Source organism: Chlorocebus sabaeus, chromosome 12 (assembly GCF_047675955.1).
Source record: "Chlorocebus sabaeus isolate Y175 chromosome 12, mChlSab1.0.hap1, whole genome shotgun sequence".
In the NCBI taxonomy this organism is placed as follows: Eukaryota; Metazoa; Chordata; class Mammalia; order Primates; family Cercopithecidae; genus Chlorocebus; species Chlorocebus sabaeus.
Window position 1 is genome coordinate 108,413,520 of NC_132915.1, and position 27,863 is coordinate 108,441,382.

A 27,863-nucleotide genomic window follows, 5' to 3' on the forward strand; every position below is an offset into this window, starting at 1 on the left:
CTGAAACTGTGTAAATTGTAAAGAAAACATTTTTTTTTGCAAGGGGGATGGAGCCTTGCTCTGTCACCCAGGCTGGAGCGCAGTGGCGTGATCTCGGCTCACTGCAACCTCTGCCTCGCAGGTTCAAGCCAACTTCTTGCCTCAGCCTCCCAAGTAGCTGAGATTACAGGTGCCCACCAGCACGCCCGGCTAATTTTTTAATTTTTAGTAGAGATGGGGTTTCGCCATGTTGCTCAGGCTGGTCTCGAACTCCTGATCTCAGGTGATCTGCCTGCCTCGGCCTCCCACAGTGCTGGGATTACAGGCGTAAGCCACTGAGCCCGGCCCCAATCACCTCTTAAAGGCAGTACTGTGACTCTCAATGCTGCCACATTGGGGATTAAAGTTCAACATGAGCTTTGGAGGGGATGAACATTCAAACCAAAGCAAGCATCAAGAAAGCAAATTCCTGCTTCAGTCACACTGAAGGTCCTTCCCTCACGGCCCAGCTCCATTTCCAAAGGAGTGAACCGAGCATCCCACATGCTTGGCTTTCTGCATTACACTCGCGCTTGGCAACCTTTCGAACCATTCCTAACCTCCAGAGTGGTGGGACTCAATCCCAAGTGGAAACACACACACACACACACACACACGCACACACAAACCAAGGCAAGTGAACAGGCATGAGGAAGGCAGGCTGCAGCTGGCTGCGAAATTTCATTGATTTTTTTTCCTCAGGCACTACACCGAAAAGTCTGCTCACTCTCATCCACGCAGGTATGGGGATGTAATAGAACTCACTTGAGTTGTGGTTTCAAAAGTGTACCACAGGCCAGGCGTGGTGGCTCACGCCTATAATCCCAGGAATCTGGGTGGCTGAGGCAGGTGGATCACCTGAGGTCAGGAGATCGAGACCAGCCTGGTCAACATGGTGAAACCCCGTCTCTACTAAAAATACAAAATTAGCCAGTTGTGGTGGCACACACTTGCAATCCCAGCTACTTGGGAGGCTGAGGTGGGAGAATCACTTGAACCCTGGAGGCGGAGTTTGCAGTGAGCCGAGATAGCACCAAACAAAAAGTACACTGTGATGTTGCTGGCAGATCATAAACCCACCCAGAAAGTGTCCAGGACTGTTGTCTAACACAAAGCCAGGTATGAAGAAGCAGTGGACTTCTACTCATAAGGGATCCTCAAATGGCCTTCACCCAGGTCATCTAGCATGTAAAAAACATCTTAACTCTAAGTGGACCTCCGGGCCTGGCACAGTGCTAACCGCTATGCTTGGATCGTCTCATTTAATCAGAGACAGCGAGACAGCTGTTACTTCAGGACATGCGCCGCAGCACCTAAGGCCATGCTGCTTGTCTATGAATTACAGGGCGCTCTACGCAGAAAAGCACTGCAGCCCGAGCAGGCTGTCCACACCAGTCCCTGTCTGAGTGTCCCTCGCTGCTGTCTGCCAGCCCAGATATTTGAGGGACGGCTCAGGTCAGCAGATATGAGCACAAGCCACATGTGCAGCCCATAAAAATCACATTCCCGGTGCGGGAAGGCCTCTGCCTTTTGATGAATAATAAAATTCTCCGCACATGACGAGCCGTCATAATTGGGCACAAGTCTTCCCTTTGCCCCTGCAGCAGCGTGGGGGTGGCATCCGTACGCGAAAACATTTCTTTTTTTATCTGCCAGATATTTTCCAGTCTGTGATATTCCAAATGTCTGCTGCTGGTGACATAGAAATGCCTTTGTCATAAGGCCTGGCACAAGCTTACCAAGTCCAGCTGAAACCTGACCTGCCAGTCAGGGAGCCAGGAGCCTCTGCATGGTGGCCTGTAAAATGCCACACTGACCCGGCCTGTGGGACATCAACCAAATTCCTTCCTCCATCTGGGCCTCAGTTTCCCTTTTCATAAGAGGTTTTGGTGGGATGATTTCTGTAGATGGCTTTTTAAAAGACATTGATGAGACAAACTGGGATTCATCCACCAGGCGTGATCACTTTCATGTTACACATTTAGTTAATGTTTTAAAATCAAGCACCCTGGTGCTTGATTCTTGTTACAGTTGATTGCAGGAATAAAGGAGGAGGAGACAAGAAAATCTCCTGGCACAGGAGATCAGCTTGGAAGACTGGTTCTCAAAAACTTGAATCCGGGGTCCCACGGGGGCACCTCTAGCCTTAGGGTGCAGCGCTTGAACTTTCTCAAGGTGCAGGAGTCCAAGGCCAAACAGGAAACTTGAAAGCATTAATGATGGAAATAATTTTAGAATACAAGGAAGAAGTCGCTAAACAGATCCAAAATTCACAGAAAACAAAGCTAGCATACTGGCCAAAACAATCTCCCCAGAGAAGCCTGAAGACAGATGTGTTCCTGGTGTTGAAACCATTATTAGGACATTCGGATATGACTGGATAGAGTTGGTGGATTTTAAACACCTTTCCCTCCTTGGGCCACAAGCATGTTGGGATAGGAATTCACTGCCACGGTGGTGCAGAACTGGGGAATTCTCCAAATGGCATTCATTGATTCACTGATTGACTCGTTGATTGACTAACTGATTGATTGATTCATTCATTCATCCTATAAGTATTTACCCAGCATGGAGTCTATGACAGGTACCACACGAAAGATCTTCATTTCTAACTATGACAGTGCAGAGTGGGAGAGCAGAATGCTGTGAGCACGTATAACAGGCAGGTCGGCCTCATGTGGGGCTGGACAAGGTCAGGGGAGGCCTCCCTGAAGAAGTGACTTGAAGCTAAGGCTGAGGAATGAGAGCAGTTTTCTAGCTAAGGGTTGGGGTTAAGAGCACTGCGTATTCCTTTTCTATTGCTGCATAACAATCTTAGCGACTTTAGACAATACAATTATTATCATATGGTTTCCAAGGGGCAGGAGTCTAAGCACAGCTCAGCTGGGTCATCTATTCAGTCTCAAAGGCTGCAGTCAAGGTGTTGACTGGGCTGTGTTCTCATCTGGAGGCTTGACTGAGGGAGAACCCTCTTCCCAGATCATCTGGATTGTCGACAGGATCCATTTCCCTGCTGCCATATGACTGAGGGCTCTGGTTTCTTGCTTGCTGGGAGCTGGAGGCCACTGCAGTTCGTAGAGACCAGTCATGTGGGCTTCTCCAACATGGCTGCATACTTCATCATGCCAGCAAGGAGGATCTCTCTCTGGTCTGCTAAAGCACATTCTTACATAAAGTAATGTAGCACAGGAGTGACATCCCCTCACCTTTGCATATTCAGCTGGTCCTGCTCCCACTCAAGGGGAGGGGATTACATAGGCATGGACACAAGGGGGTAGGAAATCATTGAGAGTTGCTTAGTGATATAGTTTGGATATGTGTTCCCACCCAAATCTCACATTAAAATGTAATCCCCATTGTTAGATGTGGAGCCTGGTGGGAAGTGTTTGAATCATGGGGGCACCAAACCAGACTCATGGTTTGGTGCTGTCTTCACAATAGTGAGTTCTCACAAGATCTGGTTGCTTAAAAGTGTGTGGCGCCTCCCCCTCCCACTCTCTCTATCTTGCTCCTGCTCTGGCCATGTGATGTGCCTGCTCCCCCTACACCTTCTGCCATGATGGGAAACTTCCTAAGGCCTCCCCAAAGCTGAGCAGATGCCAGCACAATGCTTCCCATACAGCCTGCGGAATTGTGAGCCAATTAAACGTCTTTTCTTTATAAATTACTCAGTCTCAGGTATTTCTTTATGGCATTGCAAGAACGGCCTAATGCAATTAGGGTCTGCCAGCTGCACACACAGGCCTGAGCAAGGTGGGTGCAGGTTGAGCTGGGGAAAGGTGGCGGGTACTGAACAGGTATATGAGAGAAGTCCAGGGATGAAGCTGAGCCGCAGGCAGGCCCAGGACACACAGGGCTCCCGGAAGCAGTGGAGGGTCACAACCACATTTATTTTAAAATAACAAATGTTTCTCTATGTTTAAAATCATCCTCAGAAGGGTGCACTTTCAGGAAAGTGTGAACACCAGTTGCCTCCAGGGAAGGAAACTGGGTGGCTAAGGAACAGGAGTGACGGGGGACTTCGGTGCCTTTGGAACCATAGGAATGAATATATCGTGGTTATGAAATAAATTCCTTCATTCTTTAAAAAGCCATCCTTCCAGCAGCAATGTGAAGAAAGGATTAGGAAGAAACCAGGGTAGCTGTGGGGAGATGGATCAGGTTCCAAATAAAGGAGAGGGATTCTTAGCAATTTAAAGAAAATGGAGCACAAATGGTGACTATGGGCAAGGTAAAATTTAGAATCTCTTTGGTACTGAGCCTTTCCCTCCAAGTTTCCAGAACTTACTGCCTTATGTCTTGCCTTTTCTTTGCCCTACAGGGGTAGTCTGAAGATTCGGGCACATTCTCTTGATTGTCCCTAACAAATGGCTAATGGGAATCCAACAGGTAGAGCCAACAACGCCTTTTGATTGTTCCAATACAGAGTGCTAATTTTTCTTTCTCTAATGCATTTGATGGTCACTTCAAAAAAAAAAAAAATTCTTCAAAGAGATTGCATTAGACCAAAAAAAAAAAAGAAAAAAAGAAGAAAAAGAAACCACTCCCCTGCATTAATACAGAATCCTGATGGGTTATGATTGCGTTATTTTTCCCTGAACACTATTCCCTGCATTCTTTTTATGCTCTAAATTACCAATTCTAGTCCCTGTGTAGCTAAATAATAATAATTACCATATAAATGAATATGCATATGTGTCATTTTTCTCCCTAAAAGCAAGAAAGCCTGTTTATTTTGGATGAGGGTTTGTTTTGTTTTTGCACAACCAAAGCACATAATTAGAAGCCTAACCTCTTACTCTTGAAATCCTGTCTCCAGTGGGAAGAGATGAAAAGGCACTGGATGCCCCTTGAAGGTTAGAAGAAAGTTTAAAACAAATTGAAGGAGATATTTCTTTACTCTGCAGGTAACAACAGCGTGGACATGATCAGAATCACAGAACTATAAGGCTAGAAGGGATTTCCATGCTCAAGTCCAACCCCATGATTGTATTGATGGGAAAACTGAGGCCTAAGGAAGGAAGTGAAGCTCTCACCAAAATAACACTCACTGCCTTTTTGAGATGCAACCTTTGAAACAAGAACAGAGTGGCCAATAGTACAACACCGTGTTTGCATCTTGGTTCTGAGACTTAACTGTGGGATCTTCAGCAAGATACACAACCTCTTCAGGGCCTGGATTCTGCATCTGTGAAATAGGGTAGACAAGAGTGCCACCTCTGCAGGGCTACTGTAAGGACTCCACAGCACACAGTCCTGCCGCCGATGCTACACTCCCAGTCAAGGGGAGTCACCCAGAATATAATTGCAGCCTCTTGCATAGTGCAAGGTGCACCTGAAATGTCACGTAGCAGATAACATGCCAAACCAGGCGTGTAGGCGACAGCTACCACCATCATCAAAATAATCACAATAATAACACACATTATAAATACTCATATAGTCAATGTATTATTTATAATACAATATAATCACATATAGCGTAATGCAACTAATACCGATGTCAATCATAATTGAGATTTTAATTTATAGTATTAACGACAGATATCATCATTTTTATGATGGTGAATTGGGATGCATGGTCTTGTACTCTGTCCACACTGCAGGTGCACTATGCAAACAGGTTATGCAGACCAAGCTTTTAAATAAGTTCAGGAAGAATTCACAGAAGTTGAATGCGCATTTGAAAGACTATTCTAGGCCGGGTGCAGTGGCTCACACCTGTAATCCCAGCACTTTGGGAGGCCGAGGCGAGGGGATCACTTGGAAGTCAGGAGTTCGAGACCAGCCTGACCAACGGGGTGAAACCCCATCTCTACTAAAAATACAAAAAATTACCCAGTGTGGTGGCGGACGCCTGTAATCGCAGCTACTCAGGAGGCTGAGGCAGGAGAATTGCTTGAACCTGGGAGGCGGAGGTTGCAGTGAGCCAAGACCATGCCACTGCATTACAGCGTGGGCAACAGAATGAGACTGTCTCAAAAAAAAAAAAAAAAAAAAAAGGAAAGGCTATTCTAGATCACTGAGGGCACGTTTGGGACATCCAGCTGCAATCACAGAGAGAATCACCATATTTTACCCAGAAACTATCACTCAGTGAGGTAGAGATTTTTTTAAAAATCACGGAAACCAACCTGTCCAGGCCCGGTGGATCCTGTGTGAAAACTGTGCAGCCTTGTTAGATTCTGGAACGGGGAAGAAGCGCAGTGCGGCTTCAAGGGGGTGCACGTAGCCAGTGGGACACGCAGACGATTGTTGGCAGCCCACCCTGAGGCCCTGCATCTCTGGATTCTAGATTTCCACCTAGAATCCAGAATGCTTACCCACCAGAAGCATTTCCATCGGAATGCTGTAACTTGCAAAAATTACTTACATGAAATAGTACTGCTCCGTATGTTTTGAGGTTGGAAAGGAGAGAGACTTCAAGAGTTGCTCAGTGGTATCCAGACACCCACCCTGGGCCTTCTGCAGTGGTTGTGTGGGGTGGATGGGGCAGAGGGCCCCACAGACGCCTTGGCCCCATGCCAAGCCTCTCTTCCCGCTATGAAGTTCAGATCCACCTCTAGCTGATGTAACACCTTTGCTTGTTTATCTGGTTCACACTGTCTGTCTCTCCATGACTAGAACTTCTGTTTCTTAACAGCAAGACGTTTAACTTTCTTGTTCACTGCTTTGGCCCCTGTGCTTAGCAAAGTGATTGTTGCATACGAGAATAGATGAATGGATGAATGAATGAGTGAATGAATGAATGAATGAACACTTTTAGGAAACACTGGCTGGGGAGCCAGGTAGGCCAACAAACCATGACAAGGCTTTTGGTCGTGACTCCAGTTGAGGAACATATCAGGTGGCATGGGGACACATGGGGGCCTGTGAATGACACAAAACATGACAGGGAGTAGGTAGGCTTTGCCCAGCCTTTGAGCTTCTGTCCCAGGCTGCACGGCACAGCCCTGGAGCCCCTGGGTCACAGCGCTGGTCCTGTGTACCACATGTCTGGTCCACCCTGGCCAGCCCTGCTGCTTCCCACTGTGTGGCTCTGGGCATGCCTCAGGCCCTGCAGCTATAAAATGGGCACAATAACAGTAACATTGACCATGTAGGGTCCCATGAAGCTGGAGAAGCTGCTGGGTGCCTGATGCCAGGCTCAGACGCATGCTCAGTTCAGGTCTCTAGCTTCTCCTGGGGTGAGATGGAGAGCTGGAGCAGAGGCTCTGGGCCTGTCTTGCCCTCCTGCCTGCCTGGACCCCAGAGACTTCTGCAGTGGTCAGCAGGCCAGCTCCCGGCTTCCGCTGCACCAAGGCAGCTGGTTGAAGCAAACACTCTTGACCAGGAGAGAGGGCCGGGGGAAGAGCGGCCCGGACACAGCAGTTCCTGCTCGAGTTCCTGGGTCACAGGTGGTTTGGGGATCATAGCCTCTTCAAAGGAAATCTGAAAAGGGAAAGGCAGGTCTTCCACCACCAGGCACAGGGAAGTCCTGCTGCCTTTGCTGACTGAGACAGACTGTGGCGCCATCTCCACTGGGCCTTTCGTTTGCCAAGGGTGGTGATGGTGGCTCATGAGCAGGCTACATTTTTTAGGTGCATGTTATTCCTGAGGATAGGAACTACACAATTTCTCCCTTCCTGTGTGCTTAGAACGAATGCTCATCACACTGAGAGTCCTGGTTCCAGGAACTCTTGGCATATTGAATTTGAAACACCGCCTGATGGCTAAGACCGTATCCAGCTGTGCTTTCACAGACAGCCCCCACCCCTGCTGAGGGTGTCCAGTCCTGGGCAACTTAAGCCAAAGAAGTACCACCCCCCTATATTTGACCAAATTTGACGAGTAGCTATCATGATGAAAAAGAGAAAACGGCTTAGCCTTAAAGATCAAAGAGAGCCAGGCACGGTGGCTCATGCCTATAATCCCAGCATTTCAGGAGGCCAAGACATGTGGATCACTTGAGCCCAGGAGTTTGAGACCAGCCTGGGCAACATGGTGAGACCCTGTCGCTACAAAAAATATAAAAATTAGCCAGGCAAGGTGGTGCATGCCTGTGGCCCCAGCTCCTCAGGAAGCTGAGGCAGGAAAACCACTTCAGCCCAGTTTAAGATCAGCCTGGGCAACACTTGGGAGACCAGGTCTCACACAAAATAAAAATGAAAAATAGACGGGCATGGTGGCACGTGCCTGTAGTCCCGGCCACTCAGGAAGCTGAGGTGGGAGGATAGCATGAGCCCAGGAGGTTGAGGCTGCAGCGAGCCATGACTGTGCCATTGCACTCCAGCCTGGGCGACAGAGCAACACCCTGTTTCAAAAAAAAAAAAAAAAGAAGACTGAAGAGAAGAAAGGAAGACTCCCTTGAATGCTTCCAGCCTGGTGATCTGCTATGCAAGAATCTAATCCAACTTGGCAAATGCATAAGAAATAATGGATTAAGGCACACAGCATTTTGTATGGGAAAATGCTGGCCCATTTCCAGTCACTCGGGCCATCTTTCCCTCCCCTTTAATTCTCTGCCAAAAGATTGTTTGGCATGTCCTAGAGAAAAGAGGTGGGAAACCTTAAACATAGTGACCGACCGATGGGTCAGTTTTAGGAAAAGTTCCCGTGAGGTTGGACACTCCGAGTTAAGAGTGTGAAGTTGGAGTAAAGGGCTGGGTTTTCTGGTCCCTGCCTCACTTTGGCTGCCATTCCCTCCAGCCTAAGACGGCCCCTCCACAGTCCACTCCAGTCCCCTTCACTAGAGACTTCAGGAATAACTTGACTCTCCTGGCCATGGTTTTTCCATCACAACCCTTCTCACCATCTGCCTTGCCTTGGTCATGTTTGACTCTGTGTCCAATTGCAAATGGTGAGCCCAAGGCAGGCAACATCATCTTGCTAGAAGTGGGGGGTGCTGAGGAGGAGGGTCTCGGGTGTGGGGAAGGGTCCTAGCAGTGAAAACAACTCAGGGCCTGCAGGGGGCACTCAACTGGAAATGCAGAATCAAGCCACGGAGCTTGGAAGTCGGGTGACTGGAAGGGAACTTAGTGAAAATCAAAGTCTGTGGTGAAGCTGGCCTTTCTTCTAACACTCCTGGAAGGTGGAAGTTTGCCTTTTTTTTTTTTCTTTCTTGAGATGGAGTCTTGCTCTGTTGCTCAGGCTGGAGTGCAGTAGCGCGATCTTGGCTCACTGGAACATCTGGCTCCCAGGTTCAAGCGATTCTCCTACCTCAGCCTCCCGAGTAGCTGGGACTACAGGCACGTGCCACTGTACCTGGCTAGTTTTTTTGTATTTTTAGTAGGGACGAGGTTTCACCGTGTTAGCCAGGATGGTCTCAATCTCCTGACCTCATGATCTGCCTGTCTCAGCCTCCCAAAGTGCTGGGATTACAGGTGTGAGCCACCGCGCCCGGCTGGAAGTTTGCTTCCTATTGAGAGCTCAAGAGAAAGGACAGATACGTTTTTGTGATCGATGTGAAAGTGTTACTTAGAACAGGGGTTGGCAAGCTACAGCACCCGGGCCAAATCGGACGGCCTGCTTCTAAGATAAAATTCTTTCTAAGCACAGCCATGTCCTTTCGTGTCTGTGTTGTGTATGGCTGCCTTTGTATTACATCAGAGCTGGTCGTTGTGATAGAGGCCGTATAGCCTGCAAAGCCTCGACGAGTGTCTCTCCAGTCTTTTCAGAAAACATGTGTCCACCCCTGATTTAGAACAGCCTCTGGGCTCTGGATATCTGCCTACACCTGGGCAGAAGACCATCCACTCACAGTGAACAATTTGAGGTCAGATGTAAACACACTGTTCAGAGTCAGCGTTGCAGCCCGGCCTGCAGCGTGTTTGTGATGTAGATCCCATGGCTGAGGGCCATGCAGAACAAGCTCGTGAGAACTGCTACTCCAACACCAGCATGCTGGGAAGATTCCTGGGTACTGCTTCAGATTTGGGACTTCCCAATCAATATATATATATTTTTGAGACAGGGTCTTGCTCTGTCACTCAGGCTGGAGTGCCGAGATGCATGTTGGTTCACTGCAACCTCCTCCTCCCAGGCTCAAGCGATTCTCCTGCCTCAGCCTCCCGAGTAGCTGGGATTACCAGTGCATGCCACCATGCCCATCAAATTTTTTGTGTATTTAGTAGAGACAGGGTTTTGCCACATTGGCCAGGCTGGTCTTGAACTCCTGGGCTTAAGCGATCCTCCTGCCTCAGCCTCCCAAAGTGCTGGGATTACAGGCATGAACCACTGCATTCAACCATAATACCTTTTTTTTTTTTTTTTTTGAGACAGGGTCTCACTCTGTCACCCAGGCTGGAGCACAGTGGCATGATGTCAGCTCACTGTAACCTCCACCTCCTGGGTTAAAGCGATTCTCCCACCTCAGCCTCCCAAGTAAATGGGATTACAGGCATGTGCCACCATGCCCAGCTAATTTTTATTTATTTATTTTTTATTTATTTTTTTGAGACAGAGTCTTGCTCTGTCACCCAGGCTGGACTGCAATGGTGCCATCTCGGCTCACTGCAACCTCTGCCTCCTGGGTTCAAGCGATTGTCCCTGCCTCAGCCTCTCAAGTAGCTGGGACTACAGGTGCCCACTACCATGCCCAGCTAATTTTTGTATTTTTAGTAGAGACAGGGTTTCGCCATGTTGGCCAGGCTGGTCTTGAACTCCTGACCTCAGGTGATCCGCCCGCCTTGGCCTCCCAAAGTACTGGGACTACAGGCATGGGCCACCACGCCCAGCCAATTTTTTGTATTTTTAGTAGAGACGGGGTTTTGCTATGTTGACCAGGCTGGTCTAGAACTCCTGGCCTCAAGCAATCCTCCTGCCTTGGCCTCCCAAAGTGCTGGGATTACAGGCGTGAGCCACCATGCCCGGCCTGGTCCTAATACATTCAAGTGAGAGACAGATGGAGAGAGAGAGAGAGTCTGTATGTGCATATATATATATTTTAAAAGGACACAATTTCCAATTCTGGGAGACATGAAATGTGCACCACCCCCCTTGTCACCCCCAGTGAAAGTAGCTGTAATACATGCATAAAACACACGGGGCAGCTATTCAAGGACTCAGAAAGTTATCCAGTAGTAGGCAAGTTGGGGGAAAAGACTAGAATCCTAAATACCACCAAACCAGTATCTCCTGGCGTGGTCTTAAGGCAACCTGAAGGCTGAAGGTGGGCAGCAGATGGGAGAAGAGTGAGCTGGGAGGGGAGTGGGAAAAGGGGCTCCTAGCACTCAGAGTGGGGGTGCCTCTGTGGGGTTTTTCTTTCCTCTGTTTTCTCACACTCCTGCCTCCAGGCAGTCCTGCGTTGGCCGTGGTGGCACGGCTGTGTCAAAGGGGCCTGCAGGTACCTGAAACACTGAAAGAGGGGACCCTTCTCCAGTCCCAAGAGAACAGGGCAAAGCCCGGTCAATCCTTCCTCTCTTGTCCTCCCACCACTTGACCCTGGTCATGGGTGCAGTCTCAGGAAGTGAGTGGCAGAGCAGGATAAATAAAACCTCAGTTTCCTGGCCAAAATACCAAAAAGAGGAGCACCGGGGAACTAGGAATTACTGGGAGATGCCAGAGAGGGGAGCTCAGGGAAGTAACTAAACACAGCGTTTGATGAGATCAAAGGCTCACCCACAAGCTGTGCGCGTGTGGGCCTGACCCTAAACGGCATTTCAGAGACACTGAGACGTGAACTGTGACCAGCTCACTGCCAAGTCCCCAGGTGCCCCTGGGTGATATGCGCGCAGCACAGAGCTGCACAGTCAGTCACTGCACGGCACTGCAAAGGGGTTGAACACAGGACTGACATGGAAACCACACCCTGAGAAGCCTGGTTGGAACATGCAACCTGAACCCAACTGAATCAGTCATCTCCTTAGGCAAAAAAATGACATTTGCCATAGGATTTAAACAAGACCCAGAGCCTCATAACAATATTTAAAATGTCCAGGATTCAAAATTACTTAGCGCAGGGAGAACCAGGAACATCTCTACTCACATGAGAGCAGATACAGATGTTACCACCCCATAACTCAGATGCTGGAATTAGCGGATGAAGACTCAAAAGCAACTATTACAAGAAAGTTCCAACTGGTAAACACATGGAGAGACAGAGTCTCAGCAAAGACACAGAAGGCAGAAAGGATCGATGCAATAAAAAATTCACAGGACAAGCTCAATAGTGGAATAAAAAAATAAAGGGAAGATTCAGTGACCCTGACAATAGTTCAATACAAATTATCACATCTGATTGACAGAGAGTAAAAACAACAGGGGCTGGGCATGGTGGCTCATGCCTGTAATCTCAGCACTTTGGGAGGCCGAGGCGGGCGGATCACTTGAGGTCAGGAATTCCAGACCAGCCTGGCCAACATGGTGAAATTCTGTCTCTATTAAAAATATAAAACTTAGGCCAGGCGCAGTGGCTCACGCCAGTAATCCCAGCACTTTAGGAGGTCGAGGCGGGCGGATCACGAGGTCAGGAGATCAAGACCATCCTGGCTAACATGGTGAAACCTCATCTCTACTAAAAAATACAAAAAATTAGCAGGGGATGGTGGCACAGGCCTGTGATCCCAGCTACTCAGGAGGATGAGGCAGGAGAATAGCTTGAACCTGGGAAGCGGAGGTTGCAGTGAGCTGAGATCGCACCACTGCACTCCAGCCTCGGTGACAGAGTGAGACCCTGTCTCAAACATACATATGTACATATATACAATAAAATAAAATAAAAAGAGAGAAGTAATGACGCGACCTAATAGGGTTCCTGTGAGGACACACGAGTCGGTGTGCAAAGCCCTTCTGTGGTGCCCATCAGTGCCCAGTAGACAGGTGCTACGCTGCTGTCCTCCTGAGCCCTCCCCTGCCCTCTCCACTCTCCTCGTGCCCCGGGAGGCCGGCCTCAGTGTATTGCTCACCTGGATTCCTACCCTTTGGCTTCACTGGATCTGGCAGGAGATCAAAGGACGGGAGGTGAGAGTCTGGGGTACCCCTAATTCTGTCTCCTGCTGATGCCAGTCCCTGGCGCCTCGCCATCACTCGCCGGTTGCCTTACCCTCCCACGCTTCTGCGACTGTCCTGTCATTAAATGCTTTCCTGTGACCCCTCTGGGTGGGCTGGCTATTTCCTACGGGAACCTTGACCGATACAACGAATTCCACACTCTTCCTTTTCCTTTGACAAAAGCAAAATCCATGTCTGTAGACTGACCTTCACGGAGCTCCCGTTTGCCTGCCTTACCTTCTCTCATGCCTCTGGTCATCTCTGGTCTTGGAGATGAACACACGCCCTTCACCCTCCCCTTTATCTTGGCACTGAAAACCCCAGCTCACTGGAGTCTTACCCGCTTGACGCAATCCTCTTCAGCCAGGCGTTCCTGAATCAGCTGGACGAGCAGCGCGCTGGGAATTGTCTGAAGGAAAAAGGACACACAGAATGATGGCCTGAACCTGCATCCTGCAGCTCAGGACACAGACCAGCACACACCCCTCACCAACGCCCTGGCCTCGGGAAAGCTCTGGCCACCACCGGGCCCTGCTCTTCCTCCACCCACTGCACCCCCTTCCTTGAACTCTCTTCTACCCCCAGCATCTCTGAGGACCTCCCTCACACGTGTACTCACCTTATACTGTGCCCAAGCCCCAACATGCCCTCGCCCACCTCCACCTGAATAACTCCTGGGCTCCCTCAGAGCCTCAGCCCCAACTGCCGCCTGCAGGAAGCCCTGCCAGATCCTCCCAGGCCAGGCTGGTGCTACTTCCCGTGCTCCATCGTCCTGGATGGAGAACTCTCACTGCACTAACCACCACACATTCTAATGGCCCGCCCATGTGGCTGTGTCCCCAGTAAGTTGTAAAGCTCTTCGAGGAAAGGGACAGTGTCCTACTGACTCTGGACCCCAGACAGTGGCAGGTGGGAGGGGATTGGCTCCAAGACCCAGCAGAGGCGAGTGTGTCCATCTCTTCCCAAGTCCACGGTCAGTGACCTCATGTTGGTAACAAAATTGGCCACGGTGGGAGTGTCTATACCACAGAAATGGCAAAGGCTACGTACAATAAGGACTCCCCACCCTACCCAGTGCTGGTTGTTAAATGTTGACCAGCAGACCACTGCCCCAGCACCAAAGGGTGTCTAGGATATGGGAAGCCCTGTCGGCCATAATGAAACTTCAAATTCCTTGATTCATTCAACAAGTAGCAGTCACGATGGCTAGCGTGTGTTAAGCATATGCTATGTGCCAGGCCCTGGGCCAAGCACTCCATCCTCCGCTCTGTGTAACAACTCTGTGCCATCTGTACCTCTGTCACCCTTTTCATAGAGGAGGAAGCTGAGCCTCAGAGAGGTGAAGCCACTTCTCTAGGGTTATACCGCCAGGGAGCAGAAAGCAGGGCTTGAACTCATGCCAGTCTACCCAGAGCCTGGCATGGGAGTGACAGACAAGCCCAGATGGGTGAGCGAGGGGAGGCAGCTGGAGGCTGCCTTCCTTCTGCCTTCTCTCTTCTGAACTTTCTGACCAGCATCCATACTCCACTTTTTATAATCAAGTTTGATCTAACGTACAAAGCCTCAAACGCCCCAGGGCCAAGGCCCCCGGAAAACCCTCTCCCAAGAGTCCCCTTGCCCTGGGGTCACTGAGAGCTGAGAGTCCTTCCCAGTCCCCCAAACATTCTGCCACGGGAGACTCCCAGGCCAGCCCCAAACCACACATCTCAACATCAGGGCAAAACCAGCCTCCCAGGAATGGCAAGGAGGGGCTTCTGTCTGGGGCTGGCCATAGCCCTCGGCCACAGCTGGCTGCCCAGGTGTGCAGTTGGGTTCACACAAAAGTGCCCAGCTGAGGGGGTGAGGGCAGGGGAAATCCACCTTACACTCCTTTGTCTAAGCGGGAAGGTGCTGACGTGGGGCCAGGCAGCCCAGGTGGATGAGCACCTGTTCCTAATCTCTCAGTGTCCTGGGGCTGGTGGTGACCCTGGCAACATTCCAGTGAGCTAGACAAACATCTAGATCTTTATATTTAGAACCAACGTTTGTGAGGGCTCGGGGTGACCACCAGACCCTGAGGCTCGAGACCCCCAGGCTCGGGGTGACGCACCTAAGGGGGCAGAGCTAGGCCATCACAGAGCCACTCCAGCAGGCTGCGTGAACCCGCTGGGGCCTGCTGACTCGCAAGGGTATTTTCCTAAGGGCCCTGTGCATGGCAGAGCGTGTCCAGGCTTTGCTCTATTATGTCCTGGTGGTGAGGGTGGGGAGAATGGATAGCCCTCAACCACCTCTAACTAGTGAGGTTTGCCATTTTTCTACCCCAAATTTAATATTGTCTGTGCTCAGTGAACTGGCTTAGGTCAGCCCAAACACTGAACAACTGACAGGAAGGACCTGGAGAGACGGCAGCTGGGTGGGGCGGACAGTCCCTGCAGGGGCTCAGTTCCTACACATTCAGATGCTCTCCTGCATTCTCATGAGGCAGCCTCCTGCCTGCTTTTTCCTTGGGCTATTTGAATGGGTTCCTGACAAGAGCAGGCTGGACCTGGGCATATGAGGGTAAAGGGAGGGGATGTCCTCAGGAACCCAGGCATTCAGGGTAACTGGCTTATGGTGGGGATGGGAGGTGGGGGGAGGGGAGACAGGCCCTGGAGGGAGAGCAGGGAGGGCGGGCATGGGATCCTGATTGGGGGAAGTTAATGCTGAGTGGGGGAAGTTAATGCCGGCTTCAGGAGGAGAACCGGGTGGAAGTGGGGGAAATCTGGCCCCAGGGGGGTCCTCTGGGGACTCAGCTGCTTGTGGTCTGCACCCTGGCTGCCCACTGAGTGACCTGGATGAGTGGCTTTAATGCTCTAAGCCTCAGTTTCCTCATTTGTAAATGGGCCAAAGATAACATGTTTCAAAGAGTTTCTGTAGCGGTTAAATGAAATGATACATGTGACAAGCGTGGGGCATTGCTGGCCCTCAGCAAGGGCTCAGCACTGTGGCAATCACTGCCCCCTGAGCACCCTCGATGTCCATCTCTTCCCAAGTCCATGGTCAGTGACCTCATGTTGGTAACAAAATTGGCCACAGTGGGAGTGTCGACACCATAGAAATGGCAGAGGCTACAATAAGGACTCCCCATCCTGCCCCCAGCGCTGGTTGTTAAATATTGACCAGCAGACGACTGCCCCAGCACCAAATGGTGTCAAGGATACAGGAAGCCCTGCTGACTGATGAACTAATGAAACTTAATTCATTCAACAAGTAGCAATCACAAATCACTTCGGCTAGTGCTTGTTGAGAACATGCTAGTGCCAGGCACTGGGCCAAGCATTCCATTCTTCGCTTTGTGTAACAACTGTGTGCTATCTACACTCCACTTACAGTAACACAGGCTCCCAAAGAGGAGTCCCAAAGAGGAGTCACCCTCCTGCCCTTCTGCCTGTATGGTCTGGGTGTGCTCAAGTCCATCCTCAGATCCAGAGGAGGGCCCTGACTGGCCCAAGCCAATCCGCATACTCCACTCCTGGCCACTGTGATTGATTGAGAGGCTGCCTGGGACCCAGTCCCAGCCAATGAAAGTCAGGCCCAGGACATCAGTGCAATCATTAGGGGCAAGAACCCCTGCTTTCCACCAGATCAGAAGCTGAGAAAATGTAAGAGCAGGAGCTGCAGCAGCCACTTCACGGGCATGATGGGCGTGGAATGGAATGAAACCAGCACAAAGGGAAAGAGAGAAGCCAGACCCAGCCGCAGACTGGCTTTTCCAGGGATGGGGAATGGGAAGAAAAAAGGGCAGACTGTGAGAGAATGAGGGAGGGGCACCTCTGCTGGGAACTGGATGAATGTGTTCGCTTGAAAGTCATGGGGCCACCATGTTTCTACGAGGTAGACAGCCAAAGTCAAGACCGAGAGCAAGAGGGAGACAGAACGAATGGATGGTGCACAGAGAAAAAAGGAGACCACAGAGGCAAGAAGGAGGCGAGCCAGCATCCAGTCCCTGGCTCCAACATCTGCTGACACAGCCCTGTGTCCTTATCCTATCGCCCCCTACACCCACCCTTCTTCCCTAAGCCAGTGGTTCTCAGCTTGATTGTGCAACAGAATGCTGGCAAAGCTTCTGGAAACACAAATTGCTGGGCCCCACCCCGGGAGCTCTGATTCGGTAGCTCTGGGATAGAGCTGAGAATGTGCATTTGTAGCAAGTTTTCAAGTGACACGGATGCTGCTGGTCAGGGCATCACACCGGGAGAACCACTGGCATGAGCCCACCCACACGGGGCCCCGGGGTCTGGGGACAGCTGCTAGAGAGGGAGGGTGTCCTTCCGCCAGTGCCCGTTTCCCCCAAGTCTCCTGGGGAGCTTCCCCAGGCTGGCAAGGGAGGCAGTGGGCAGGAAGCAGCACTGTCCCTTCCCTCTGCATCTCCCCTCTGTCTCATCCTCTCCCCTCCCATCCCCTTTCATCCTTTCCCAGCCCCTCAGGTCCTCTCCCAACCCCAGGCACAGCCAGTATCCATCCTGGGGCTGTTTTTCCCAGATTCCTCTGCCCTCCCTGACAACACCCATTCAGGAGGCAGTGTTCAAACAGGTACAGGACGCAGAGGAGGGTGCCAACCAGGTCACAGAGGGTGCCAGCCAGTCAAAGAGCACCAGCTGAAAGGCGGCCAGTCTCAGTGGGACACAGCGCCCCCTGCAGCCTGCGCAGCAGGGGATAGGCCGGCGGCTTTGAGCGCAGCTACTCCTGAGCGCCCCCCGCCACTCCCCACCACTGTGCTGTCTCCACACCAGCTTTGATGTGTCATGTCAGTAGCAGGGCTTTCAGGAGCTGCTTCTCGAAGCCCTGCCAAACTGTCTTAGCAGGAATCAGCCTCCCTCCTTGCAGAGCGCTGTGATGCTCTCCCACCCAGCCCCCAAAGCCTGGCGTTTGGGGAGAATCAGGGAGAAGCTGACAGAGTGCAGTGATGCTGCTCCTGGCCACAGAGAAGGCTCAGCCCCCACTCAGGCCCCTGGCCCCGGGTCTCCCTGCTCAGTGGCACCGCAGCACCCAACTAGCTGCTTCCATGCTGCTGCCATGCACTTAAGGGCAGGACAGGCTGCGTTTGCTGCAATTTGGATTTTTCTCTTTTCCTTCCAGCACCCAGTGCAGCTTTGGTGGCTTTCCAGGCCCGGGGGCAGACTGGCTGACCTCCTAGCCCTCCAAGGTGCCGCCCCGCTGTTTTGCGGTTCTGAGGCAGCCAAGTGCGCAGGTGCCAACCCTGGCTCTGTCCCTGGGGCACCACCTGACTTCTCCCCAGTGGGCTTTCTCACACTACGATGACATGAGCCTGCATCTCCCTGTCCCACCTCCAGGCCCCACTCTCAGGGACCCTAATGTCCCTGTGTCACCATGGTGAGTGATGTCTGCTCAGAAGTTGTGGGCATTTTGAGCTACAGTGTAGCTTGGGAAGTAAAGCAGGGAGGGGAACAGGTGACACACCCCACTTCTCCATAAAGGGGCTTCTCCTGGCAGAGGAGGGAAACCCAGTAGTCGGACTTGAGCTCCCCTCAGAACTGACAGAACCTCCTTTAAAGACAATTGCCATTCCAAAGTTACAGCTGCTGCTCGGAGCTGTGAGAGCAGGTTAGGAGACAGCAGGAACTGCCTCCTAGAGTCTGGGAGGGGGAGGCTTGGGGGACCAGAGACAAGAGGAGGGAGAGGAGAGGAGAAGAGGCTTCAAAGGAAGAGAGCAGACCTCACAGCGTGGCACCCAGCAGGCGCATGGAAGAAGGTGGCAGCAAAAGAAACCCTGAACTGGACAAAGGCCAGGGAATTTTCAAAGGAGCGACAGAGCCTGGTGCTCCGGCTTCCCTGGGCTGCAGTCACCTCCTCTACCCAAAGCCTTCAAAAAAGGCCCGCTCCACGCCGCTGCCTGGAGTGGTTGACTCCGGAAAGGGAGAGAGAGACTGAGGGCGTTCCCACCGTGTCTCAGTTCAGCCTCCAGAAATGAGAGCAGCAAGGCCAGCTGGAGATGGAGTGGCCAGAAGTGAGGCAGACACCCAGCAGGACTCAGAAGCAACATCTGTGGGCTATTTCCCAGAAATCCTCAGAACTCTTTGGAGGGGACTATGTTTCTTGTGTGCAGACAGAGGTAGGATGAGGGCTCATGTTGTTTCCTTTCTCTGAGACAGGGTCTCACTCTGTCATCCAGGCTGGAGTGCAGTGGATCTATCATGGCTCACTGCAGCCTCGACCTCCCAGGCTCAGCCTCCTGGGCAGCAGGGACTACAGGCGTCCATGCCTAGCTAAATTTTCTTTTCTTTTTTGTAGAGACAGAGAAAAAAAAGAAAAGTGGCGATCCTCCCGCCTCAGCCTCCCAAAGTGCTGGGATTATAGGTGTGAGCCACTGCACCCAGCCAGACTTTTTTTTTTTTTTCTTAAACAGTAGAAATTTAAGGCTCATAAGTACAGGATTAGCACCTGAGAGTGGCTCCTCAGTGGCCTCCCCTGACTCCCCCCTCTCCTCCCTTCTCCTCCCTGCCTCTCCCTGTCCCCCCCCAACTCCTCCTCCTCGCCCCGGGTCTTCCTCACCTGAGCCTTTTTGTGGTGTTTATGATGTTGAGTCAGATTGTGGGCTTAGAGATAAGGCCAGAGAAAGCAGATGAAAGAAAAAAGACTTGGCCAAAAAGATGAATTAATTAACTTAATAAATAAGAAGAACGGGAGGCAAAGGTGGCCTTGGGCTGGGGTCCCAGGACCAGCGTTTCAGGGGAACGGGCCTGTGGAGAAGGTGCTAGAGCCACTACTGTGGGAAGAAAAGGTGGGGGTTTCTGCAGTATTACTGGAAACCACGTCCCTTTCACGGTGTTCAGTGAGAGGACTCGGGCCACTTTGACATTCATCTCAATGGCTCTCACCATGTCTTTGGGTCCCTAATCCCCTCCAGGAAGAGCTGTGGGGTCAGCATCTAGACAAAATCACTCAGGGGAGCCAGTCACCAGTCAATGACCTTGGCTGGTGTCCAGTGACAGCCAGCATCTTCAGGGCATCGAACGTCTCTTCCAGCCTGGCCTGGACCCAGAAGCATCACATGTCCCTGATGGTCGAGTGAGGGAGGGGCCCGAGCCAGAGAGGGCCCAGGAGCCATAGAATACCGTCTCCTCAGGGAGATTTCTAACCCTGGCTGGGCCCTGGTGGAATCCTCAGTGAGACTTCTAGGTGTATCATGTGTCCCTACGCGTTTACTAAAAAACGGCCCTTATCTTTGGGGTGTGGAAATAAATGAAGACCACCCAAAGGAGACAAGCCAAGGCTGTTTACTCAGAGCTTGCTGGGGCAAGGGAGTCGGCCAGCATCGTTCACATCTGGCGGACTCGAAGGCAGGGAGAGGACAGGGAGAGTTCTAGAGGAAAGGGAAGGCTCCAGGCATGCCTGCTGGAGGCTGCTGCTGGGGAGCTGGAGGCGTCTCTCTAGAGGTGGGCATTCCACAGGACTGGACAGGGGAGCACATTTGGCTTTCTCTGGCTGGTCCTAGGTTGGAAGCAGGAACAAAAACTAGAGACACTGCCAGTTATTCATGATGCCCTGGTCATTTGGGATAGGTGGTTATAGGGGTGACTTAGTTCAGCTTCCTGGACTATTGGAGGAGAATGCAGCCTGGCTTCCTGCAAGCCTGGCACAGCAGGCAGCTTCCCGGGTGGGCTCCCGTAGGTCATGGTTTGGTCTCCTGGGCGGGCTGCCGCAGACTGTGGGGCAGAGTCCTGTGTTTACGGGAGGTCTGGCCATTGTCCACGCTGAATATTCAGTCTCAGGAGATCTGGACTAAAACATCCATGGGGAAGGTCAAACGCTGTCTGGGTTTGCTTTAAAATAACCCAGGGCAGGGGGAGCAGGTGAGGGTGCAACGCGAGCCTAGACCGCCATGAGCTGACCTCTGTCGAAGCAGGGGATGGATCCATGAGGGTTCTCAGACTATCCTCACTGCTTCTGGATATTTTTATGAGATTTCATAACAAACATTTAAAAACAAACAAAAATCCCTGGCCACTGTGAACCCCTAGCATCCTGGGGCACCATCCCGGTGGGCCTCGTGACACTGCCCGATTCCAGACCCTTCCATGCCTTGGAACATCACAGTGTGCCCTTTGGGAAGGCTTTGCTTAGTGTAACTGTGGTTATGGCTCCAGGGAGTCCCTAAATCTTGCAGCCTATATCCCCTTCCCAGCTCAGAGCCAGTGCCTAGGACTTAGTAGGTCCTCAGGACTAATGTAAATGAATTAATAAATGAATTGAGTGAAACAAGCCACGGATTAATTGTTTTACTGAAGGTTCCCCGGCTCCCATACCCTGGCTTGTGCTTAGTTTTATGGCACCATCAGTCTCCTCACTGGCTGGAAGCTTCTGGGGTAAGGAGAAGAAACTCATCTTCAGCTCTCCCACAGCACTGCAGAATAGTGATTGGCAAAAAGGCAGTTAGGAAGTATTTTGGAAACTATTGGGAAATGCCTAAGATGGAGATGTCTTGGTTAACAGTGGCAACGTAAGAGAATTCTGCTTAAGACGGCAAAGCCAAGACTAGCAGGAGAAAATCAGGTATTTGAAGGCATCATTACTGCTTGCAAAAAGAGCCATAAGGACTCCAAATCAGCAGACAATTTAAAGAGGACATTTAATGAGAGGCCTTGACTGGCAGGCACTGTCTGCAGACAAGGCCACGCATGGCCAGGCCTGCCATGTGCCCACTCGCTCTTCAGAACATTTTACTCCTCGACGAGGCCTGACACCCAGGCCTTTCATCTTCCCTCCACCTGAGTTTCCGTGCCAAGGACCCCAACGAGACACCCTTGAAAGCACTTCAGTATGGTCTGAAATATGCTGATAATTAGCCAAATGAAACCCAGAAGGAATTTCCTTAAACTCCCTCCTCTCTGTTGAATTTTATAAAGCTAATAAAAACATTTTTATCTGACAAAAAAGCCTTCCCCCAAAAAGCTTATCTTCTGCAGAAAATGAGATAAGCACTTTCTTTCTTTTTTTTTTTTTTTTTTTTGAGACGGAGTCTTGCTCTGTCACCCAGGCTGGAGTGCAGTGGCCGGATCTCAGCTCACTGCAAGCTCCTCCTCTCGGGTTCACGCCATTCTCCTGCCTCAGCCTCCCGAGTAGCTGGGACTACAGGCACCTGCCACTTCGCCTGGCCAGTTTTTTCTGTATTTTTTAGTAGAGACGGGGTTTCACCGTGTTAGCCAGGATGGTCTCGATCTCCTGACCTCGTGATCCGCCCGTCTCGGCCTCCCAAAGTGCTGGGATTACAGGCTTGAGCCACCGCACCCGGCCAGCACTTTCTTTCTAAAATCACGTTCCCAGCCCGAAAGGCTGGTGTCCCCACAAGCTGAAGCCACACAGTCCAACTCTTGCAAGACCACAGGGGCGGCTGGGGGACTGAGTCGCCGTGGGGGCGGCCGCCTTGCTGAGGTGGGCTTTCCTTCTCCATCGAGCTGCTGTCATAGGCAGACTTGGGGCTGGGGGTCGGTCGAAGTCATACCCCTCTCCCTCTCTCTCTTTTTTTTCTTTTTTTTGTTAACACAGAGTCTCATTCTGTCGCTCAAGCTGGAGTCCAGTGGTATGATCTTGGCTCACTGCAACCTCAGCCTCCTGGGTTTGAGCAATTCTCCCGCCTCAGTCTCCTGGGTAGCTAGGAATATAGGCACCCACCACCATGCCCAGCTAATTTTTTTGTGCTTTTGTAGAGATAGGGTTTCACCATGTTGGCCAGGCTGGTCTCGAACTCCTGACTTCAAGTGATCGGCCGCTTCAGCCTCCCAAAGAGCTGGGTTCATAGGAGTGAGCCATCGCGCCTGGCCCATACCCCTCATCTCTGAGAACTGCCATCCCCGCCAACCAGGAGTCTTCGTGGCCACGTCTGAGCTCTGTGGCCTCACTGAGCCCTCATGGCACACCCCTCAACAGAGCTGACTGTGCCTGGGACACCTGACCAGCTAGCCTGGGCAGATCCCCCTTCCCGAGGATTTGGCTTTGAAGCTGCCTTTGTGGGTGGTCTGAACTGAGGACACAGGAGACAAGAATGGATTGGTGGTCACGAGTGGCTGGAAGCATGACAAGAAAGACAGAAGAGAGGAGGAAGGGTCCCCGCCTCAGCCTCCCAAGTAGCAGGGACTACAGGCACGTGCCACCATGCCCAGCCAGAGGTAATTTTGAAGAAATATTTTTGAGTTGCTTTTTGTATTAAAGAGAAAAAATGTGATCGAGTCTTATATTTCCCTTTAGATGTTTTTCAAATATCGAGCTGGTGGTCTTTTAGAAACAGAATACCCACACCTCCTGCAATGCTCCCTAACGTGTGTGAGAGGGACAGGGTGAATGGGCACTGCCCAGACCAGAGGGTGGGCTGTGCAGCAGGGTGCCCAGGGCTATGGGAGGGAGACACCTCTAAGGTACAGGACATGGGAGCTTTCCACTCTGGTGACAGCTGGACAGCTGCCCTTTCAACTGCTGGTGCAGCCCAGCCTGCCACCCCCTGGCGCGGGCCACCGGGTTCAGCACTTGCCTCCACGCCTTCACTCGGCTGAGCCTAAGAAGAAAAGGAGCAAGCCTGGACCATTCCACCAGGTGCTTGGACAAAACAGCCTCCTTCACTCGACTCGTGATCCTTTCCCATTGCAAAAACTCACCTCGGTACCCAGCGGGACGTAGGCCCAGTAAGGAATTATCTTCTTCCTTCCTTCACATCCTGCCTGTGTCTATTTTACTCTAGCATTTTCTTTTAATCAAAAATGAAATGGAACAAACCAAGCAATGGCTGGGTGGCAGTGGGGGTGGCGGTGGGCACTGCCACTGTGTGCCTACCCCTGTCCCCGGGGCCAGTCCTTACCTTCCTTTGCAGATAAAGCCTTTTGGCTTTGGTGGCCGTAAAGGAAAACTCGTTTAAGATCAGGTTCTCCAGGGTGAGGAGACTGCTGTTCAGATGTTTGCAGAGCCACATTGCCTGAAGAAAGGAAAGAAGAAAAGAGCATTTTCATAAAAACAATAAATACACAAATAACTCCATTAAAATGCCCAGGTCCTTCCCTTTCCTACGGGAAAAGGTTGGCCATGGGAAAGCACAATTATTTCCAGCTGGAGGAAGGCCACCAAGGGAGACCCACCCAGAAAGCACCTGCCGGCCTAAGAGCCCTGCTCGTAGCATCTCTTCTTCTACCAGCATGCACTTAAATCAAGTGGGAAGACCTATAGGCGGGCTACGTTTTAGCTGCCCTTGACATGCTTTCCAAGCTCTGTGGACCATGAGTTTCATCTCAAGGAAGATTTAGAACAGGAACTTTGAGGACAGAACCTAAGGATGGGTAACAGCCCACACTCAGTATTCTTTTTTTTCTTAAAGATTGGGAGCTGGCATGTGCTGGTCAATGGGATGTTTAGTTCATTGATAATTACTCTATAGTCTGTAACAGAAGAGTAAATTTTAAGGAAGAATAATGAACTAAAACAATCTTGACACCAAAATTGTGCTGATGACCCTTCCAGCCTCGAGATGGTTCTGAAGGCCCTTCCAGGACCCAGGGCTGGTGTGAACCTTCATTCTTCCTATTTCTGTTGCTGAGACAGAACCTCAGTGACAGCATTGGGAAGAAGCCCTTTTTGACTGTACATCGTCTTATCAGAACTGTGTGTCTCCAAAGGGCACTCAGGACTAGGGACAGCAATTCACCAAAAGGCTTGCTGCTGAAACACCAGCTGCCGGGGCCTGACCTCGACAGGGAGGACAAACTCGATCACTTCAACCATGCCGGGATGTGCCGAAAGTGAGTCTCTGCCCTCTGAATCTGCTCTGCCCGGCAGATTCCTACCAGGGACCAGAGAAGAGCTAGGACAGGACGAATTTAAATGTCAAAGACAAAAGGAGAGCCTCCCACTGAGCAACCAGACTCTTCCAGAAAAGCGAGTTCAACGAGCTTGTCTGTCTAAATGCAGAATCCGTCATCCTCACTCCCAATGTCAGAATTACCTGGGGAGTGTGTTCTAACTACTAGTTTTTTGGGGCTCTGCTCCAGGAGATTCTGATGAGGTTGGTCTGCAGGGGACTCCAGGAACCTGCATTTTTCATAGCACCCTGGAAATGCCAACGATCAGCAGGTCTGGGAGTCCCTGGCTTCTAATTGTGAAACAGCAAAATGGTTGGACTCAGCTGGGTTAAATGCAGAAACGCATGGAACCCTACAGTCTGATATGGAGGAATCAAATAGAAAAACTATAGACCAACAGGATGAGCAGATGGACAGATGAGTAGAACAGCTATACTAACTTCAAAAGCAGAGCCCATGCAGGTTAGTTTAGGCAAGGATCAGTCATTTTAACTCCTTTTCAGAAGAAAGCAGGGTGCCAGTTAAACAGGGGAACAGCCTGCCCCATCCCGTCCATGACACATGCTCACGGCGATTATACAGTCTCGGAAGAAGGGTTCGCTGATGTTCACCGACCAGGTTTTTAAAAGGTAAAAAGGGTCACATCTTGGATGAATGAAACTTTAACACGTTTCTGGCACTTAAAAATGGACTTTAGGCCGGGTACAGTGGCTCATGCCTGTAATTCCAGCACTCTGGAAGGCCGAGGCAGGCGGATCACGAGGTCAAGAGATTGAGACCGTCCTGGCCAACATAGTGAAACACTGTCTCTACTGAAAATACAAACATTAGCTGGGTGTGGTGGCACACGCCTGTAGTCCCAGCTACTCAGGAGGCTAAGGCAGAAGAATCGCTGGAACCCAGGAGGAGAAGGTCATAGTGAGCTAAGATCGCACCACTGCACTCCAGCCTAGCGACAGAGCGAGACTCAGTCACAAAAAATAAAAATAAAAAAATAAAAAGTAAAAAGGGTTCCATCTCAGATAAATGAAATTTTAACGCATTTTTGGCACTTAAAAGTGGACCTTAGGCCAGGCGTAGTGGCTCACGTCTGTAATCCCAGCTCTTTGGGAGGCTGAGGTGGGCAGATCACCTGAGGTCAGTTCAATACCAGCCTGGACAACATGGTGAAGCCGCATCTCTACTAAAAATACATAAATTCGCTGGGTGTGGTGGTGCACGCCTGTAGTCCCAGCTAGTCGGGAGGTTGAGGCATGAGAATCGCTTGAACCTAGGAGGCAGAGGTTGCAGTGAGCCCAGATTGCACCACTGCACTCCAGCCTGTGTGACACAGTGAGACTTTGTCTGAAAAAACAAAAAAGGACCTTAAAGATTGAATGTCCTAGAGGCATTCACTGTCTAGAAAACGGCATTCACTGTCCAGAAACTGGTGGTATGTGAAAAAGGGTGGGTGAGGCGGGCCCAGGCATTGCTGTATCTTCAAAGATGCATTTTCTTTAAAATGGGGAGAGAACAAAGCACATATGGCAACATGTTAAATTTGCATAACATCTGGGGGTTGGGTACATGAATATCGATGATATAGTTTGCTGTCCTTTTCTGATTCTTTTAAATATTTCACAATTAAAATGTTCAGAGTGAATCTTAAGATTCCAAGTCAAAGTCTGTGAAATGTGTGTACTGTTGGACCCAGCACTTCTACTTCTGGAAATGCATCCTAAGGACATAACGAACGGTGAGCAAGGAGAGCGTGTACGCGGGCAAGAAAAATCCCACAAAGGTGTCTCCAAGCACGTTAAAGGAATGCTCATCTCTGGATCTCTGGATGGTCGGGGAATTCTATTTTTGGTCTTTTGTAGTTTCTAGGTTTTCTGCTACAAATACACACTACCTTTCGTAATACGAAGAAAATAAGAAGGAGGAGAAGGAAAAGAAGCAAAGCTCAGTTATGCTGCAAATTCATGGAGGTGCAGTCTCATTCCAGCTCTGGAGGATAAATGAGATATTACAGCATCACAACACTTAATATGATACACTTACTATCGTTGTTTTCCCCGAGGCAGGTGGACCTAATATTACAATCCTGGGCACTGTGGAATAAAAAGATGTGAATGTCACTACTCAACATGACAAGCAGCCTCCCATGTCTGCGGTACTCAGGGTGTACTTATTTCTTTCCTCCCCAGATTTCATTTTCTGCCAGTGACACGGCCATTTGTAACCCAGCAGCTCAGAGACACTCTTGCCACGGAACGCATTCTCTGTGTTTAGAGAGGTAAGTGATCACCGAGATGGTTTATTCTTCTACCTCCAAGGGGACATGGACACAGTAACTTGTTTACCAAACTCATAAATATCAAGAACAATTGGGATTTCAAATACCATAAAGCATTTTAAACAGGGACTTTGTCTCCAGTCGCTCTCTCCAATAAGGCTGTAATTTATGTAAATCGACCTTAGAAGCTTTTCTTTATGTTTATGCCTTTTTATTTAGCAAATTGTATTCCCCATGATTTTACAGAGGGAAGTAATGGGGAAAGCCCACTACTTCCCTCTGTATGGGGAAGTGTATGGGCCAGATTTCTAAAACTCGAGAAAGGAGAGTCTGCTTTCAAAGATGGACTTTTCTATGCAAATGGAAAACACTGGCAGCTTGTTTGATTTGAGTCCCGGCTGGTTTTGGTCCCACAGAATTCCCAAGGCTACTGACAAGACTGTGATATGAACCAAGGGCTCCTGAACCTGTGACCGAGAGTCTGGGCTCACCCGGCAGGTGAAGTTCTGGTGGCAGACCCAGGCCCTGGCCATTATAGAAGCTGAGAAGGCATTTTCAGCTTCTGGGGTGGGAGCCAGGGCAGGGATTCAGCAGCCCTTTCTCTGTTCTAGGCCTGTAACCTGGGGCAAGGCTTCCCAGGACCCTCCCCATGGGGAGAGAAGCCACTGCAGGTGGAAAAACTGCTTGCAGGACAAGTCTGGAAACAAGGTGGCTTTGAGAACACATGGTCAGGTGAGAGGATGAAGTGAGACAGAGCTAGAGTGGCTGCTGGCGACGGGAAA

General features: G+C 50.6%; 1 protein-coding gene across 5 annotated transcripts in view; it reads right to left on the minus strand.

Annotated features, from left to right (window-relative positions):
* Positions 1–27,863, minus strand: part of AK8 (adenylate kinase 8) — a 155,530-nt gene that overhangs the window by 117,336 nt on the left and 10,331 nt on the right. For 4 of the 5 annotated variants that reach the window (XM_008005849.3, XM_008005846.3, XM_008005845.3 and 1 more), the window contains exons 3-5: positions 26,847–26,896; positions 23,816–23,929; positions 13,328–13,396 (exon numbers count right to left, since the gene is read on the minus strand). In XM_008005849.3, coding sequence (XP_008004040.2) covers positions 13,328–13,396; positions 23,816–23,929; positions 26,847–26,896 — 233 coding nt within the window. The remainder of the gene's footprint in view (positions 1–13,327; positions 13,397–23,815; positions 23,930–26,846; positions 26,897–27,863) is intronic. The other variant, XM_037994151.2, reaches the window with a different exon arrangement.